Source organism: Tursiops truncatus, chromosome 5 (assembly GCF_011762595.2).
Source record: "Tursiops truncatus isolate mTurTru1 chromosome 5, mTurTru1.mat.Y, whole genome shotgun sequence".
Lineage (NCBI taxonomy): Eukaryota > Metazoa > Chordata > Mammalia > Artiodactyla > Delphinidae > Tursiops > Tursiops truncatus.
The window spans coordinates 107,801,420-107,816,707 of NC_047038.1; the positions used below are offsets into that span (position 1 = coordinate 107,801,420).

At 40.2% G+C, this 15,288-nt stretch overlaps 1 protein-coding gene across 10 annotated transcripts in view; it reads left to right on the top strand.

The window, feature by feature from the left end:
* SH3D19 (SH3 domain containing 19) overlaps positions 1 to 15,288 on the top strand; it is a 135,208-nt gene that overhangs the window by 60,549 nt on the left and 59,371 nt on the right. For 7 of the 10 annotated variants that reach the window (XR_012332141.1, XR_004526733.2, XR_012332140.1 and 4 more), the window contains exon 3: positions 9,360 to 9,400. The exons of 1 other annotated variant lie outside the window; for it this stretch is intronic. Coding sequence is in view for 6 of the 9 variants with exons in the window: in XM_019926572.3 (XP_019782131.1) it covers positions 9,360 to 9,400 (41 nt within the window). In the remaining 3 variants the exon portion in view is untranslated. Of the gene's footprint in view, positions 1 to 9,359; positions 9,401 to 13,983; positions 14,025 to 15,288 lie in introns of all 10 variants that reach the window. 2 more of the 10 variants (XM_033857299.2, XM_019926575.3) reach the window with 1 other exon arrangement.

The window sequence follows — 15,288 nt, forward strand, 5'->3', positions numbered from 1 at the left end:
CTTTACCAACAAATAACTTTTTTTTTTTTTTTTTTTTTTTTTGCGGTACGCGGGCCTCTCACTGTTGTGGCCTCTCCCGTTGCGGAGCACAGGCTCCGGACGCGCAGGCTCAACGGCCATGGCTCACGGGCCCAGCCGCTCCGCGTCGTGTGGGATCTTCCCGGACCGGGGCACGAACCCGCGTCCCCTGCATCGGCAGGCGGACTCTCAACCGCTGCGCCACCAGGGAAGCCCGCAACAAATAACTTTTAATCATAAAATTTAATCCTCCTATATTGCTATATATCCAGCAAGGGGAGGGGTAAATTTTAGCCCTTTTTCTCTTTCTGGGTTTTCTATGTAAACTCATTCTGTAGATCACTTTAGGTTGACTATAAAGGAAAGATATAAACCCAGAAAAGATTTATTCTGATTATTATTTCCTTGGTTCATTCAATAGGTGTTTGTTGAACACAGTTGTACATCAGACCCACAGTTTTCACCCTTTTTGTGTTAACATCTGAAGATCCAGCTAAAGACCCTATTCTCACATGTTGCAGTAAACGCCACCTTTCTTAGGTGCTGACTTGACATTATGCCTATTCCTCTTCTCAGAGTAAGTTGTACGTGCTCTACATCATATAACATAACCCACAGTTGCATCTGATTAATATCACTGTATGCTATTGTGTATGAGACGTGGTTTGAAATTTAGCAGCACACCAGTGAAGTTTGTGCTGCTTATGGGTTGGGAATTACCAGAGGCTTAACTTATAAAATTACCCCTGAAATTCCATTAATTGACACTTAAAGTACAGTATTTGTTGCCAAATTAGGTGCCATGTCGATGCCATCTCTTAATAAGGTGAACCTGGCCAGTTTTCCATCTACTGTTAGGAGAGAGTTCTGTTCTTCTTTGAGCACCAGATGCTCATCAAGGTGACATTTTGTAGGAAAAATACCTATTTTTAAACATCAGACCCAGACACTTTCGGCAAGATGTGCATACAAGATGTACCTGGGAACTGAAACCAACAGAACAAAGCCAGCAGCAAAATTATTTCTGGGGATTTGCTTATTAAGTAGATTGTAGGTGGGATCACCTGTACTATTCAAGTTACATGTGTTTCTGTCTGTGAGTAGGATTGAGTTTGCATTAGTTCAGTGAGCACGTGATCCCACTGAGCTGCACTATAAAAACGAGTGGAGACCGTCTCTTTCCTTGAGAAGTTTGCAGGCTAATTAGGAAGTCAAGACATGCAAGTGTGGGAAAAAAGAAAAAAACAAAAAGCATTGGAAAGGACAACATATTCTAATTTTAAATGTACTCTAGTTATTAATAGTAGAGCTGAAAGCCTCTTTGCAGGATCTTTGAACACTTTTGTGGGATTTGTTTTTTAATAGAGCTAGAGAAATATGAAACTCTGCAGAGCTACTGATCACCATGCCCATTTTGTGAAAAACGTCATGGGAAGCATGACCTAAAGGAACAGAGATCTGTGTTCTCAATGGGGAAAATACAGCGCTCACAAAAGCCTGGAGGTCTGCTTTGTTCTCTCGGCTTTGTTGTTGCTTCAGCTTCGTAAGAGATTAGGTACATGAGAAGCATGCATTGTGAAACTCAGAATGGTTGTTAAGTTGTGAATAATCATTGCAACTGAAATGCGAATGGTCAATTATGTGAATTTATAAGGTAGGGTTATGATAACTACAGGGCAACTCAACTGGCGTGGGCAGAATAGCTCCAAAAATTTCAACCACATGTAATTATGGACTCCAGAAGTTTGTGTATTGGCAAACAGGGTGGGAAAGAGAACTAACATTTTTTGAGACTCTAGTAAATGCCAAGCACCGTGCTGTGTATCTTATGTAGTATTTTTTCATTCAGTTTTAGTAACAAGCCAAAAGATGGGCATTCGTATCCACATATTACAAATAAGAAACAATCCCAGCAAGGAAGTAAATTGGCCGAGCTCACACAAATAGGAAAGCAGGTCTCTGGCCAGCTCCAGATTCTGTCCTTTTCCCACTGCAGTCATGATACCCCGGAGGTACATCATGCATTCTGTTTGCTTTCTTTCTGCCTGTCCTCTGTATTCTTCAGGTTCACCGGCACACTGTCAATAGAACTCATTTTACAAATTTTGTAACACATAGAGTGTGTTAATGAAACTCATTTAAATATGTATTAACTTTTTTTGTCCAGAAACCAAATATGTAAATAAAGGTTATACATATGATTTTCTTGTCTTTGAAAAAGATTAAGTAGAAAAATACCTGATGTAACTTGATGTTATATTATAGATCTCAGTGATTACACTTGAGCTGTCAAGGTGATGAAAAAGAAAGTTAGTAAACTCAGAACTCATACAACTTTTTGCCTAAAGCTTTCAAAGTATTAATAGAAGTATTTTATCGTTTTGTTTTAGTTTTTAACTTTAGCAAAAGTCATTCTAATTGGACCTCAATTATTTTTCTTTACTAACCTTTATTTTCTAATTCTGAAGAAGGAATTCACTCCCCTTGCCATACCCAAACTTTATGGAAGCCAATCAGAGGTTTAGACCTAAAACATAATTTGTTTTCATTAGTTTCAGATAACTACACTTAATCTTATTTTTTTCCATTCCCCACAGTGTATCAGATCTGGCTCTACGTATTATGATGATGATATTAATGTAGACACTTTTAAAATGACATCATAGCTTTATATTTGTCTCAGTGGCAAAATATTATTTACTAACTCATACTTTCTTCTCCCATTACATGATATTGTCTTCATCTAGCAGGCAATATAGGGTGATAAATTTTGACTGATGCACGCAGAAGATGAAAGCACAAGTATTTTTGTTATTCTGTAACACTAGTGCTTTCTGTTTTGAGAAGCAAATCAAGGTTGGCCCAAGGCTTTGTTTATAAAAGTGCTATATATGTAATGATTTCTTTTTCTGCAGTGCAGCAAGTCAAGGTTTACTGTAGTCCTGAAATTAGTATCATAAAAAAAGCCGTGCACATAATCCTTGGTTTGTAAACACCTGACTTAAAAAGGTTATTTTCATAGAATGACTGACTTCTTATGTTCCTTCTTAGAAAGACTAATTTTTTCACCTGATATAGCCATAGTACCGCTTTTCTAAAACTGTTCTTGGTGCTAGAAATTTCTTTTACTTCTTCTCTTCTCATCACTGCCTTTGTCCTATTCCCTCGCATTGAGCCTCTACCCCTGCCCCATTTATTCCGACTGCTGCCACCATCAACTTGGCAGCCGGAAATGGCAAAGCCAACATCTTTCCCATCTGTATAAACACTGTTACTCTTTTTTGTTGCCATTGGCTTAGTGGTCCAACTGAGGGCAATTTTCCTCCAGGGGACATTTGGCAATGTCTAGAGACATTTTGGGTTGTCAGAACTGCAGAGGGGTGGGGGGAGTGTGCTTTTGGCATCTGGTACATATAGGCCAGGGATGCTGCGAATCCTCCTATAATACGCAGGACAGCCCCCTACCCCTGCCCCCTTAACAAATGTCGGCAGTACCAAAGGTGAGAAAACCTGCACTAGTTCTATTCAAGCATCAGCTCTGTCTTTTCCTCACCTCTCCCAGGGCTAAACTTAGACACTCCTCTTTTGAACTCCCGTAATACCTTGTATAACATTTTTTTCATATCCTGTTTATATCTTTTATTTGTTGATCTTGTCAATAAGATTGCATACTTCTTGAGGGAAGAGGGTATTGATTACCAATATTTGTGTCCCCAGTTTGTGGCAAAATGTCAGATACATAGTGAGAACTCCATACGTGAATAAATGCATGTTTGAATAAGACACCCTAGACTTCTCCAGTGCCTTTCTGGAACTTCCAGAAACCTCCTCTTGCTCACTTTTATCTTCTTTTTCCTACATCTACTCATTACTTATTTTTTAAAACGTGAGTGTGTCAACCCTATCATTCATATATTTAGTTCCTAAAAATATGGATCTACCCACAATTCAAGACATATGGTGGGATAGGGAGGGTGGGAGGGAGACGCAAGAGGAAGGAGATATGGGGATATATGTATATATATAGCTGACTCACTTTGTTATATAGCAGAAACTATCACACCATTGTAAAGCAATTATACTCCAATAAAGATGTTAAAAGAAAAAAGAAGACATGTAATGCCAGACTCCTGGGTTTATTCATAAACCCTTTAAAAATGTCAGGCATGCCATAAACATCATGGCTGGTGCATACAGACCAGCTACAGTCAACAGGGCTTGTTCTAGGGAGATGTCCCAGACAAATTCCTACTTGCTTTTGAAGCACTTTGCTGTCATATCCCTGACCCATGGATTCTTAGTGTTTGACCTAGCTAGTCATGCCTGGCATCAACACTGCCCTCTGTAGCATGTTCCCACATCCTTTGGCATGGCATTTGGGTTCCATTCCCTTCTTATCTTTGACTATGGCTTCTTCAAATGTGGGGCTCAAACCATGCTCAATCTCTTTACTCCTGATGGTTTGCTACCTGACGCTCTCTCTTTAGAACCTTTCCTCCTACACATTCTTCAGGTCTCAGTCAAGATACATGTCACATGTTAGAAGCCTCTCCTTGGACCCCAAGATTGAGTGATGTATACCTTCTGTGCCTTCACAGCACCTTGTGCCTACCCCTTTATACTATTAATAGAAAAGCAGTTGCAGTATCTGTCTTTCTCACCAAGGTCAGAGTCTGTGCTTTCAAGGCATTTCTGGTGCCTGGTACATATTAGACATGTAATAAGTATTAGATGTATGAGAGAATGGATAAGACAGAATACCTCTTCCAGCCTGCAAATATCGCACGGATCTGGTTAAACCTTTCTGCTGGGAGGTGGAGATAAATCAGGCCAAATGTTGAGAGCCTTTGGAGAAGATGCTACATACAAGGAGATAACGTTTATGTTCACTGGCAGCTTTATCAGCTTGACTAGAGGGCTGTCCCTCTAGATCACATTAGTTTAACTCCTTGTTAAGCTGATGGCTTTATTAACTAGTACTCTAATGATATGCCCATGGCCTTCATTGAGGATTTTTATATAGAATGCATTTTTAAAAATATACTCAGTTGCCTCTGCACATAGAAAGAACTCCAAAACCTGTAAGATGTTGCGGGATGGGCACTTGCAGGCATTGTTCTGATTTGTTTACCGGACAAGCCAAATCCAGCAACTCCTGGATTTGGGAAAACAGTTTTTTTCCTTACCAGAGAGAGTGGTGGGGCAATGAATTGAAACTTGGGAACAAGCTGTTGCTTTGAAAGTTGGATAAAGATTTTTTTTAATCTGTTTTATTTTGAGAAAACATGATCCAAAATAGAGATTGGATTTTCTTAGATGAGATTAAGAACAACCATTGTGTTTGTTGTTGTTGACAACATTACAGTGTCATACTTAGCAACTTTTATTTTGTTCTTTCCTGTCATCTGCAGAGTCTGGATGAAACTTCAATGTGAAATTTTGGGGGCCAGCTTTATGCCTAGGGACGATTTGCTTACATATTGAACTTTGTGGAACAGTGGAACATTCAGAAACTTAACACCCATCCACCCAAGCCTGAATTGTAGACTTTTGGATTATAATCAGACACTAGTGAATCCACATCTGGCTCTGCCACTCACCAGCTGTGTGACTGCAGCCCTAACCTCTAAGCCTCAGTTTCCTCCTCATTTTCAAAATGGATCGTGTGTTTGGCACACGTAATAATAAGCTGTTCTCATCGTCATCTTCATTGCTGAAATCTCATTTCATTATGTTGAGAAACTTTTTTTTAATGCAATTTTCTTTGTTAAAGACACTTTCTTAACAACTAAGCAAGGTTCTCTGCAAAAACAGTGGGAGAGAGTGATCCTACAGCACAGCCTGGGAAGGGCTATTGGGAGAAAGTGGGAAGAAAGGATAGAAGGGGACCGTGAACAGCTGGGGACCCCAGAGTCCTGGAGGAAGACAAATCAGCATCAGGAGTCACACCTGAGACAGTTCTGTCTTGACCGCAACTTTTGGTTCTCCTCCTCAGGATCGAAAGCCATTTCCCCAAGCCCTCGTTTCCCTTGGAAGGTTCTTTGACTCTCATACTCTGTAGTGGGTTTATCTGCCGCACCAAGAACAAGGGCACCTGATAATAGGGCAGCAGTGCTTGAAGAGCAGAAGGCAAAAGATCTGGGTCAGCTCTGCCAGGCGCCAGGACGTGGGCTTATAAAATTAGAATGGAGTTAAAGATGCAGTTTCACAGTCCTGTGTTTTGTCATGGAGGGGCCTGGGCTCAGGTTCTGTCTGAACAGCAGAAACCAGAGGAGAGCAAGTGAATCTCAAAGAAAAAAAATCTCTTAAAAACATAAACTGTTAGGCCTACTATCTGTATGATATCAGACCCCAAAGTGAGACCCTGTCAAGGGTTGTGTGTGTTGTCAGATGTGTTGTGATGGCCTTAAAGATTGTGAACAAACATGAATCATGCTAATAGCGGCTCGCGTTTATTGAACGAACACACACTTTGTTCCAGGCACTGTGTCAAATGCTTTAATGGATTCTCTCTCTTACTGTTCACAATGACCTCATGCGGGAGTTGAGTTATTCTTGATTTTATACGTGAGGAAACGAGGGGCCTTGGAGAAGCTAAGTAATTTAATTTGCACAAAGTCACACCAGCTGACAGGCAGAGGCGCCAAAAGTGAATATGGGCAGTTGGACCCAGAACAGGCTCTGCTGCCCCCTCCTCTGACCAGGGGTCATGTGGCCGTGTCTACTGTCCCGTGGTGGCCATCCTGCCTGGATGTTCCCAGCTGAGACATGAGCCTGAGCTCGTGCTGAGGGAGGATTCCTCTGAGGTCTTAAGACTAGAGAGTGGTACCTTCCACTGCAGTCTGGGCTCTGCAGAAAGATGGAGATAAAGGCGCATCTTCAAAACCCCAGATTTTGCACCTACAGCTACGTTTGAGATACAGACATTGTATGCACTGCACAGCCTGGAGGCTACTCCAGCATCTCCCAAAACTGCTTCCCATAGAGATGTGTTGGACCACTGGCCTTCTTTCTAATTCTCCCTTCCACAAAACCTGTCAACCTCTAAAGGAGAACTTTAGAGCTTGGAAGATGTTGTTTTAGACATAAGATGGTTGCTTGGTTTGGTTGGTTTTTAGATCTAGCCTGAACATGATGCTGCAAGTCTTGAGTTGTAGAACCTGAGCTGACCTCAGTCAAAATTCTATTTTGTGCCAAAGTTTCCACCCCCGACACACAACTTTTTATTAAAGTATAACATACAGAAAAATACACAAAGTGTACAGCGCCACGAATTATCACACCTACTCAGCACCCCTGAAGGCCACCCTGTATTAGTTTCCTAGAGCTGCCCTAACAATACTATAAACTGAGTGACTTATAACAACAGAAGTTTATTGTCTCACAGTTCTAGAGTCTAGAAGTTTGGAATCCAGCCCGTCAGAGGGGTCACGCTCCCTCTGAAAGCCGCAGGGGGTCCTTCCTTGCCTCTTCTTAGCTTCTGGGGGTCTGCCAGTGTCTTCGGTGTTCCTCGCCTTGCAGCTGCATCCCTGTCTCCCCACCTCCATGGCGTCTTCCCTTTGCGTCTGTGTCTTCACATGGTCTTCTTCTAAAGACACCAGTTACATTGGAATTAGGGGCCCACCCCACTCCAGTATGACCTCATCTTCACTATAGTAATGACATCTGTATTGACCTTATTTCCAAATAAGGTCACATTCTGAGGTACTAGGGGTTGGGACCTCAACGTATCTTTTTTAGGGAGGAAACAGTTCAACCCAAATGACCCCTACCGTGCTCCACCCTAGTCAATATACCTTTCTCCTTCACAAAGGTAACAGAGTGTTGTAACATCCCTTCAGATCAGTGGAGACATTCAATAACATCCCTTATACCCTGCCTGGATACATACATGAAACTTTGCATTGCTTTTTTTTTTTTTTTGGACCCTGCCACATGGCATGCGGGATCTTAGTTCCCTGACCAGGGATTAAACCCTTGCCCCCTGGAGTGGAAGCGCAGAGTATTAACCACTGGACCGCCAGGGAAGTCCCCTAAACTTTGGCTTTTTGAGCCCTGCTTCTAAGTACTGTTTCTGATCTTTTTAATTACTGTACCTGAGTCAACATAATACTAACATGCAGTCTCTGCACTTTTACACCAAGAAGTTTCTTCTGAAAACTTCAGTCATCCTATTTGCATTTTAGTGCTGTTGCCTCTTCTGTGTTACCTTATATAATTTTTTTAAGTTGTTGTCTACAGAAAGACTTCAAGAACCTTTTAAAAAAAATAAGTATTGCTGAAAATACTTATATTTTTATATTACGATCCTAGCTTCATAATATTGGAGACCTCCTGGAGCTTTTTTTTTTCTTGTCTGTCAGAATAGTATATTCTTAAAGTATCCCTCCCATAAAATGAACTGATATATCATTGTATCTTCCTGAAGTTTTATCTTATCTACCTAAGTAACTGGCAAGAGGATTTATACAGATTACCACAAGCATAAACTTTAAAAGAGCACAAATTCAAAAATAAGTATAAATTTTTTTAAAACCATTCTGAAAAAAAAATTTATAAACAAGTTTTTTTTTCCCTAAATCACATCATTAAAAGTTCATGGTTGTATATTTTTTCTAAATGACTCCAAAGATAATTAATCCAGCTGGTTTGAATAAAGACAAGAAACAAATGAGCAAACAACCTTGCAAACTAGAAGCACTAACCTTTGCGGCTGGAGAGTTTTGGCCAGTGAGTAAGGTGAGGCTCAGAAGGCTTCTGTGACTCGCCCAAGGTCACATAGTCTGGGGTAGCTAGGACCAACCAGCTATTGAACAAAAGTCAAAGCAAGCAGAAGACTTCTATTTTTAGGTGGTGATACTTTTAATTCTAATCTTTGAAAGAAATGCTGTTGGGCCTGAGGTCAAATTGACTCTAAAAATGATCTATTTTGATCTGATATGAGAAGACAGGAATTCTGATTTCAAACACAAAAGAGATATAGGGGGGTCAGAATTCTTTGGGGCACCATGTAATTTCTACCTGATTTCAAGTAGTGTCCAGAAGAAGTTCACTGGAAGACTTAGTATGTAGATAGCTATGAAAGCAAGCTTAAGGCAAAATTTTATTTATGCCGTAGACACCTCACCAGCCTCGTCAGTTCCCATAAAGCATCCTAAATATCAAAGGCAATTTGAAAAGTTTTAAAATTTATGTTTCTTAAATAGGATAGACCAGTAACTCATGTATCAAACTTGCTGCTTGGAGCCATTTGAGTCCCAGAAATGACCTGGCATTGTAAGTAATCCTTCTTTAAAAGGATTAATCAATGTGTAATAATTTTTCTTTCTTTCTTTTTCTAGCCAAGGACCCTTGTCATCCATTAGAGCAGTAATCAAGAGATGTAAGTTTGTTTCTTCCTGCTCTGTATTTTCCTCTGCAATAATTTTGAATGATGATTTAGATTTCCAGCAAGTGATTGTATTTGATGAATCTTACAAAGAATCTGACAAGAGTAGCTTCTCCTGAGGAATAATAAACCATTTCAGACAAGCAGCTAGGTTTTCAGCGTTCTTTTCAACTTCTGTTTATTGATAAGCGAGTTCCTCAGAACAGTATTTTTCTCTAGAGAACTAAGCTGTTAAAAAAAAAAAAAAAACTATATTATGTAGTCAATTTTAATGACCTAATATAAATTGTATGTAACCATTTTCTATAGGTGGAGACATCTGATGGGTTTCAAAAATATCAAACCCTGTCCTTTGTTATTGATTTACTTCCACAGTATTTTAATTTGACTCTGTAAATAAATGCTTATGGAGATCAGCTCACACTTCCACATACATGCTAGAAGTGCTGTAACAGAATTCTCTCTAAAATGGCGTGTTCATACTTTCTGACTTTACTTCTTGGTTAAAGCCTTAAAACTTGCTTTGGGTGCAGGAGTTCAACATTCTTTTTAATAAAAGGCTCTGCAAATGTCCCTTTTCCAAAAAACGCATGGATTACCTGTTTTTATTTTTAAAAAGATAAGAAAGGAATATTAAATGTTCTTCGCATTCTTTGAGCTGAGGTCACCACCCTGAGGAGAATGTATCCTATTTCTAGAAACATAAGTTATAATATTTAGTATGAATTTAGGATCTCCACAGGTGTGAAGAGCATGCATTTGAGCCATTGCAGTGAAAAAGTTGTCAGGTGGCAACACAGAAAGATATTCCACGCTTTCCCACGTTTAATTTTTTGTTGTTGGTGGTGAATTATGAAGGTGTGGGAATGCCACAGTGGATATTGATGGGAATTCATATATGAAAATGAAAAATTCGTGGTAACTTTATATGCCTTGGAGCCCTTGGGGAGAAAGGGGCAGATGAGGCAGGGAGGGAATTTAAAAAGGAAAGTAGGGTTTGGAATTTAGGCAAGATGTTCTTGCTGAAGATACAATTCGGGGTAATTAAGGTTATAGGGAAAACCTTGGGAGTCGCTCAGTATTTAAGGAGATAGTGTTGAGAACAGAGAAGGTGAAAAAGAAAAAGAAAAAAAACAAGAGAATAGAGAAGGTGACAAAAGACAGAATCTTAGGAAATATTGGTGTCAGAGATCAAGCTGTGCCTTTAAGGTTCCATAGGGCCAGAGAGGCGTGAGGTCCTCTCACCGAGTCCTGTCTGCTGGCCCCTGCCTTTGTTCCCTGGCTTCTTACCTTTCCTCCCTCTTGGGTTTCAGAAGGGATTTGTTGGGGACTGTAATCCGTTCCTGAGTTCCCGTAGGTCCTCCAGCATGGCACTTGCTTACACTGAGGCCCCGGTGCCCTGCAAGGCTTAGGAGAAGGCAGCTAAGGAGGAGTGGGCCAAAAAAAGCTGAAAAAGAATGATCCCAGTAATAGAAAAACTAGGCGACAGCTATATGTTAGAGGTCAAGGGGGGAGAGGTTTTCAAAGAGAATGAGTGAGCCACAAATAGCTCTTAATGCTGCAGCAGGTGAGGTGACAGGAGCTGAGAATAGGCCGTTGAGTGCGGTGCTCAGCAGTGACCTTGGAGCGGGCAGGTTCAGGAGAACGTTGAAGCTGGAAGCCACACTTCATTTCAACAATGAATGGAGCTCGTGAGGTTGGGGCAGCTGAGTAGGCTACTCTTTCATGAACCGTGGTGGTAAACAGGAGGAGAAGGATGGAGGGTCAAGCAGAGAGGAAATCTGGGCACATTTATACACTGTGTAGGATGAGGAAGCCTGGAGACTTGGGGAGGGAGGAACTAGGGGTGAGACCAGATTGGAGCAGGAGAAGAGAGGAAATAGTGAAGCAGGGCCCTAGGAGAGAGGGAGGGAGGAGGAGATGAAACAGGGAAAACGCCTGCTTTGAGGTGTCTTTAAAAATAATAATAACCCAGTGATCTTTTAATTCTTATATGTCACTCACTTTGTATACACTGAAGAAATATGTGTTGGTTGTATTTATTCCTGACGTTTAGGCAAGAAGGCCAAACAGATCCTCAGGTGCTGCCACGTAAATACAGAATGAAGAATAATTGTGTCATTCCCTCTGTGTTTTCCCTTTTTGCCCATTCTATAAGAAAAAGTTGTAAGCAAATTTTGCCTTAGCCAACTCATTAAAATGTTTGCTTTCCTATCCCAGACTCAGTCATCTGTCCTTGGCAAGGAGAAAGACTTTATCACATTGTTAAAGTAATATTCCTTAACTGGTTGTATTTTAAATTCTTTCATAATGATTCTGGATCCAATCAAGACTTGAGATCCTTCTTTTTGTGTTCCTTCTTGGGAGCCCTAAATATTTTGGGCAAAGATCTTGAAAGTGTTCTAAGTGGATGTTTCTGGAAGTTCGTGCTTTTCCTTTCATTGACTTTTTAAGAGAAAATTATTCTTTGAAATTCACAGACTTAACTAGTATTTATTGCTTTCTGTGAGTCAGGAACTATTCACTTACATTGTAAAATAACACTCTGCGTGGTCGGCGTTAACCCCATTTTACAGATGGTAGGGATACTGAGTCTCGGAGATTAAATGGCCTCACAAGGTAGATCTGAGATGTGAACCTAGACTTCCTGACTCCAGGGCCATTTTGAGCTTTCCACTCCTTGGGTGTTCCTGTTATCATGTCAAACACCTCTAGTTTATACCCTGTCCCAAGCAAATGTAGTTAGTGAGTTATTTTTATTATTGTGATTTTCATTGGTAAGGTAGCACTGGAGCAAGGATGCTTGTAATATAATAATCCTTCTTTGTGGTTTTTTCTTCTGACAATCATTTAATTGATAATTTTGAATTATTTAAAATTAGAATTAGCATCCAGCTCTCCTGGCTCCACAAAGAGTTTAGTTCAAGAAGCAAACTGCTCCCAGCCCTTCCCATATGAGCTGTGTGAGGTGGGATAATTCATTGACCCTCTCTGATCTCAGTCTCCTCATCTGTAAGGTTGGAGTAGGATGATCATTAAGGGTGCCTCCAACCCTGGTGGCACAGTGGTTGGGAATCCACCTGCCAATGCAGGGGACACAGATTTGAGCCCTGATCCAGGAAGATCCCACATGCTGCGGAGCGACTAAGCCCGTGCGCCACAACTACTGAGCCTGCACTCTAGAGACCACGAGCTGCAACTACTGAGCCCTGCTGCCACAACTACTGAGCCCGCGTGCCACAACTGCTGAAGCCCAAACCGCTAGAGCCCGTGCTCTGCAACAAGAGAAGCCACCGCAATGAGAAGCCCGCGCACCACAACAAAGAGTAGCCCCTGCTCACCGCAACTAGAGAAAGCCTGCGCACAGCAATGAAGACCCAACACAGCCAAAAATAAATAAATAAATAAAAATTTTTTAAAGCAGAAATTTACTAAAAAAAAAAAAAAGGGTGGGGGGTCCCTCCAGGCTTATGATCCTGTGGAAACTTAGGAGAATTCTTTATTAGTGCTAATAATGCAAATCCAGATCGCAGTCTTTTATAAACAGCTGAATATGAATTTGCCCTGTACTTAGAATTTAGCCATATGAACTAGAAAAGTTTGAAAATAATTCTGTAAAATGATATAACTTTGACTGAAAAACCTGCCTTTATTCTGCGGCCTTAATCCAAAATGCATGGAAGACCGGCCTTGTGTGGCAAGGTTTAAAAGGAACATGTTCTGTGTGGGCCCTGGGGGCAAATTTGAGTCTCCTGGTAACAACCACATCAAATCTGTTTAATCTGGGAAAGTGAGAATGAGATTAAGCAGATAGTTGAGAAATTAGCAGGAAGAATGTGAGGCACTACATGAAAATCTGCCATGAAAATCTAAAGTGTTTCTAGCTACTAAACTTGTTCAAAACTGACAAAAAGTGCTAGTCATTTTATAAGGATCAAGAGAAAAAAGAGATTTCAAAGATGAGTGAATATGAGAAAAAAAAAAAAAACTCAGAGCAGGAGAGGGGAGAGCAAGTGTTTCTCCAAGAGTGTGGAGAAGGTCTGTAAGCATGACTGGGAGCCCTTCTCTCCCCTCATCCTGCTGCATGCAGTGCGGGAATACCACTGTGCCAACCGGGGGTTGGGGTGCTGTTACTAATGACCGCTGGGGTGAAGGGGCAGAATCAAGTGGAAGGCCACTGATTTGAAAGATGTAAACTGACTACTGAATTACCTTTTGAGTACTATTCATACTTTAAAATTGATCCCTGTCGAAGTAGCAAATCGATTTTGCAGAATGATTTTTAGATTTTTTTTTTTTGGCACTGTTACTAAAAACTGTAGGAAGATTTTTTTTTTTTTTTAACCGTGGTTATATGTGTGGATATCCTGGTCTGTACAGATATATCTTTGCCTGCAACATATTTCTTTACTCTCTGAAACTATGGTTCATCAACTTTTCCATCGAAGCACAGAGGTGGGTAGAAACAGTGGCATGACAAGACAGTTTTGCTGCTTATTCTTTTTAGAGCTTAGGCAACTGCATTCACTCTTTTTTCTCCCTTTCCTCTTCTGTAACCCCATCTTTTTTTCCCTTAGCACTCATGAATAGTGCACAGCAAAAATGCCCCGTGGACGAGGTATGTGTGTGACGATAAATAACATGATGTCTTTTAAAAGTGCTGTGTCTGCTGATTCTGGCTTTAGTGATGGTGGTGATGGGATTGTAGCACGCTCGGTGAGCCTCTGCCTTAATGAAACCGTTCTTACAAATCAGACCTGCCACTCAGAGCTTTAGCCTCTCAGTCCTCCTTTATTCCAGTAGAGAAAATGCACCTCAACTTGGTTAACTCTTGATAGAAATGTACTAGTCCATCATACCCGTTGATGGTATGAGTACAGAACATCCTCCAACTCTAGATCCAAGGGTTATGGTTTCAGATGTCAGGTTTGCTTTGCTAACCCCACGTAGGTTCGCTGTCACAGCTCCAACCCCAGCCTAAATTTCATCCCCACCTCCCGTCTTCACCCCTGCCTTCCAGCTTTGGCATCCTCCTTGTTCAGAGAGAACCAGAACTTAATAGGAGGAAGAAAGAAAAGATTCATACCTTCAACCTTTTCAAGTCAGAAGAATTGAAAAAGTAGAGTATTGGAGACATAGGAAAGTAGAAGTAGTTTATATCTGAAACAAATTCCCCTTTGTCCACAAATTTTTACAGTATAGTATTTGAAGATTTTTTTTGAAAGGTATCTTTTAAATGTGCTCCTTAAAATAGAAATACTATTCTCTATTACACATGTGTGTAGTATGTGATCCCATATGTGACACATTTTCCAGGTCATCTGGTTAAGACATAATTTAATTTTAAAATAAAATTTGGAAAAAACTTAAACCATCTAGCTTTTTGAGTTTGAGGTTTAAGGGAAGAGTTAGTGCTGCAAATACAATAATACTCTCTGCTATAAACATTTTTATAAAAGTGCTTTGAACACTTTTTGCATGTATTATTATTATCTCTTAATGTAAGTAATAAAACAACTTAAGGCTTGTAAAACTCCAGAAAAATTAGAAAATAGATGGAAATTTGACCACTTCCACTCTCTTTACAATAGAGTTATAAACAAACATTACAAAAGTGTAGTAATATGGATTAGAATAGATATTTAGAATTTTTTCTGCCCGTTGTTATTTCATGTCATCATAATGCTCTTGCCATGCAATTTCTGTTTAGTAGCTGTCGTCTTTTCTCTGTTCATTCTTCAAATTATTTTTCAGAACCATGGAATGTGCTTTGAGGAGTTTTTGAAATCTATATTTTCTTATGCAATTCAGATATATAACTATAATTAACCTTATGCCATATGAAAAGATTGTTTTGATTTGCTTTTCTACTATGGATGTTA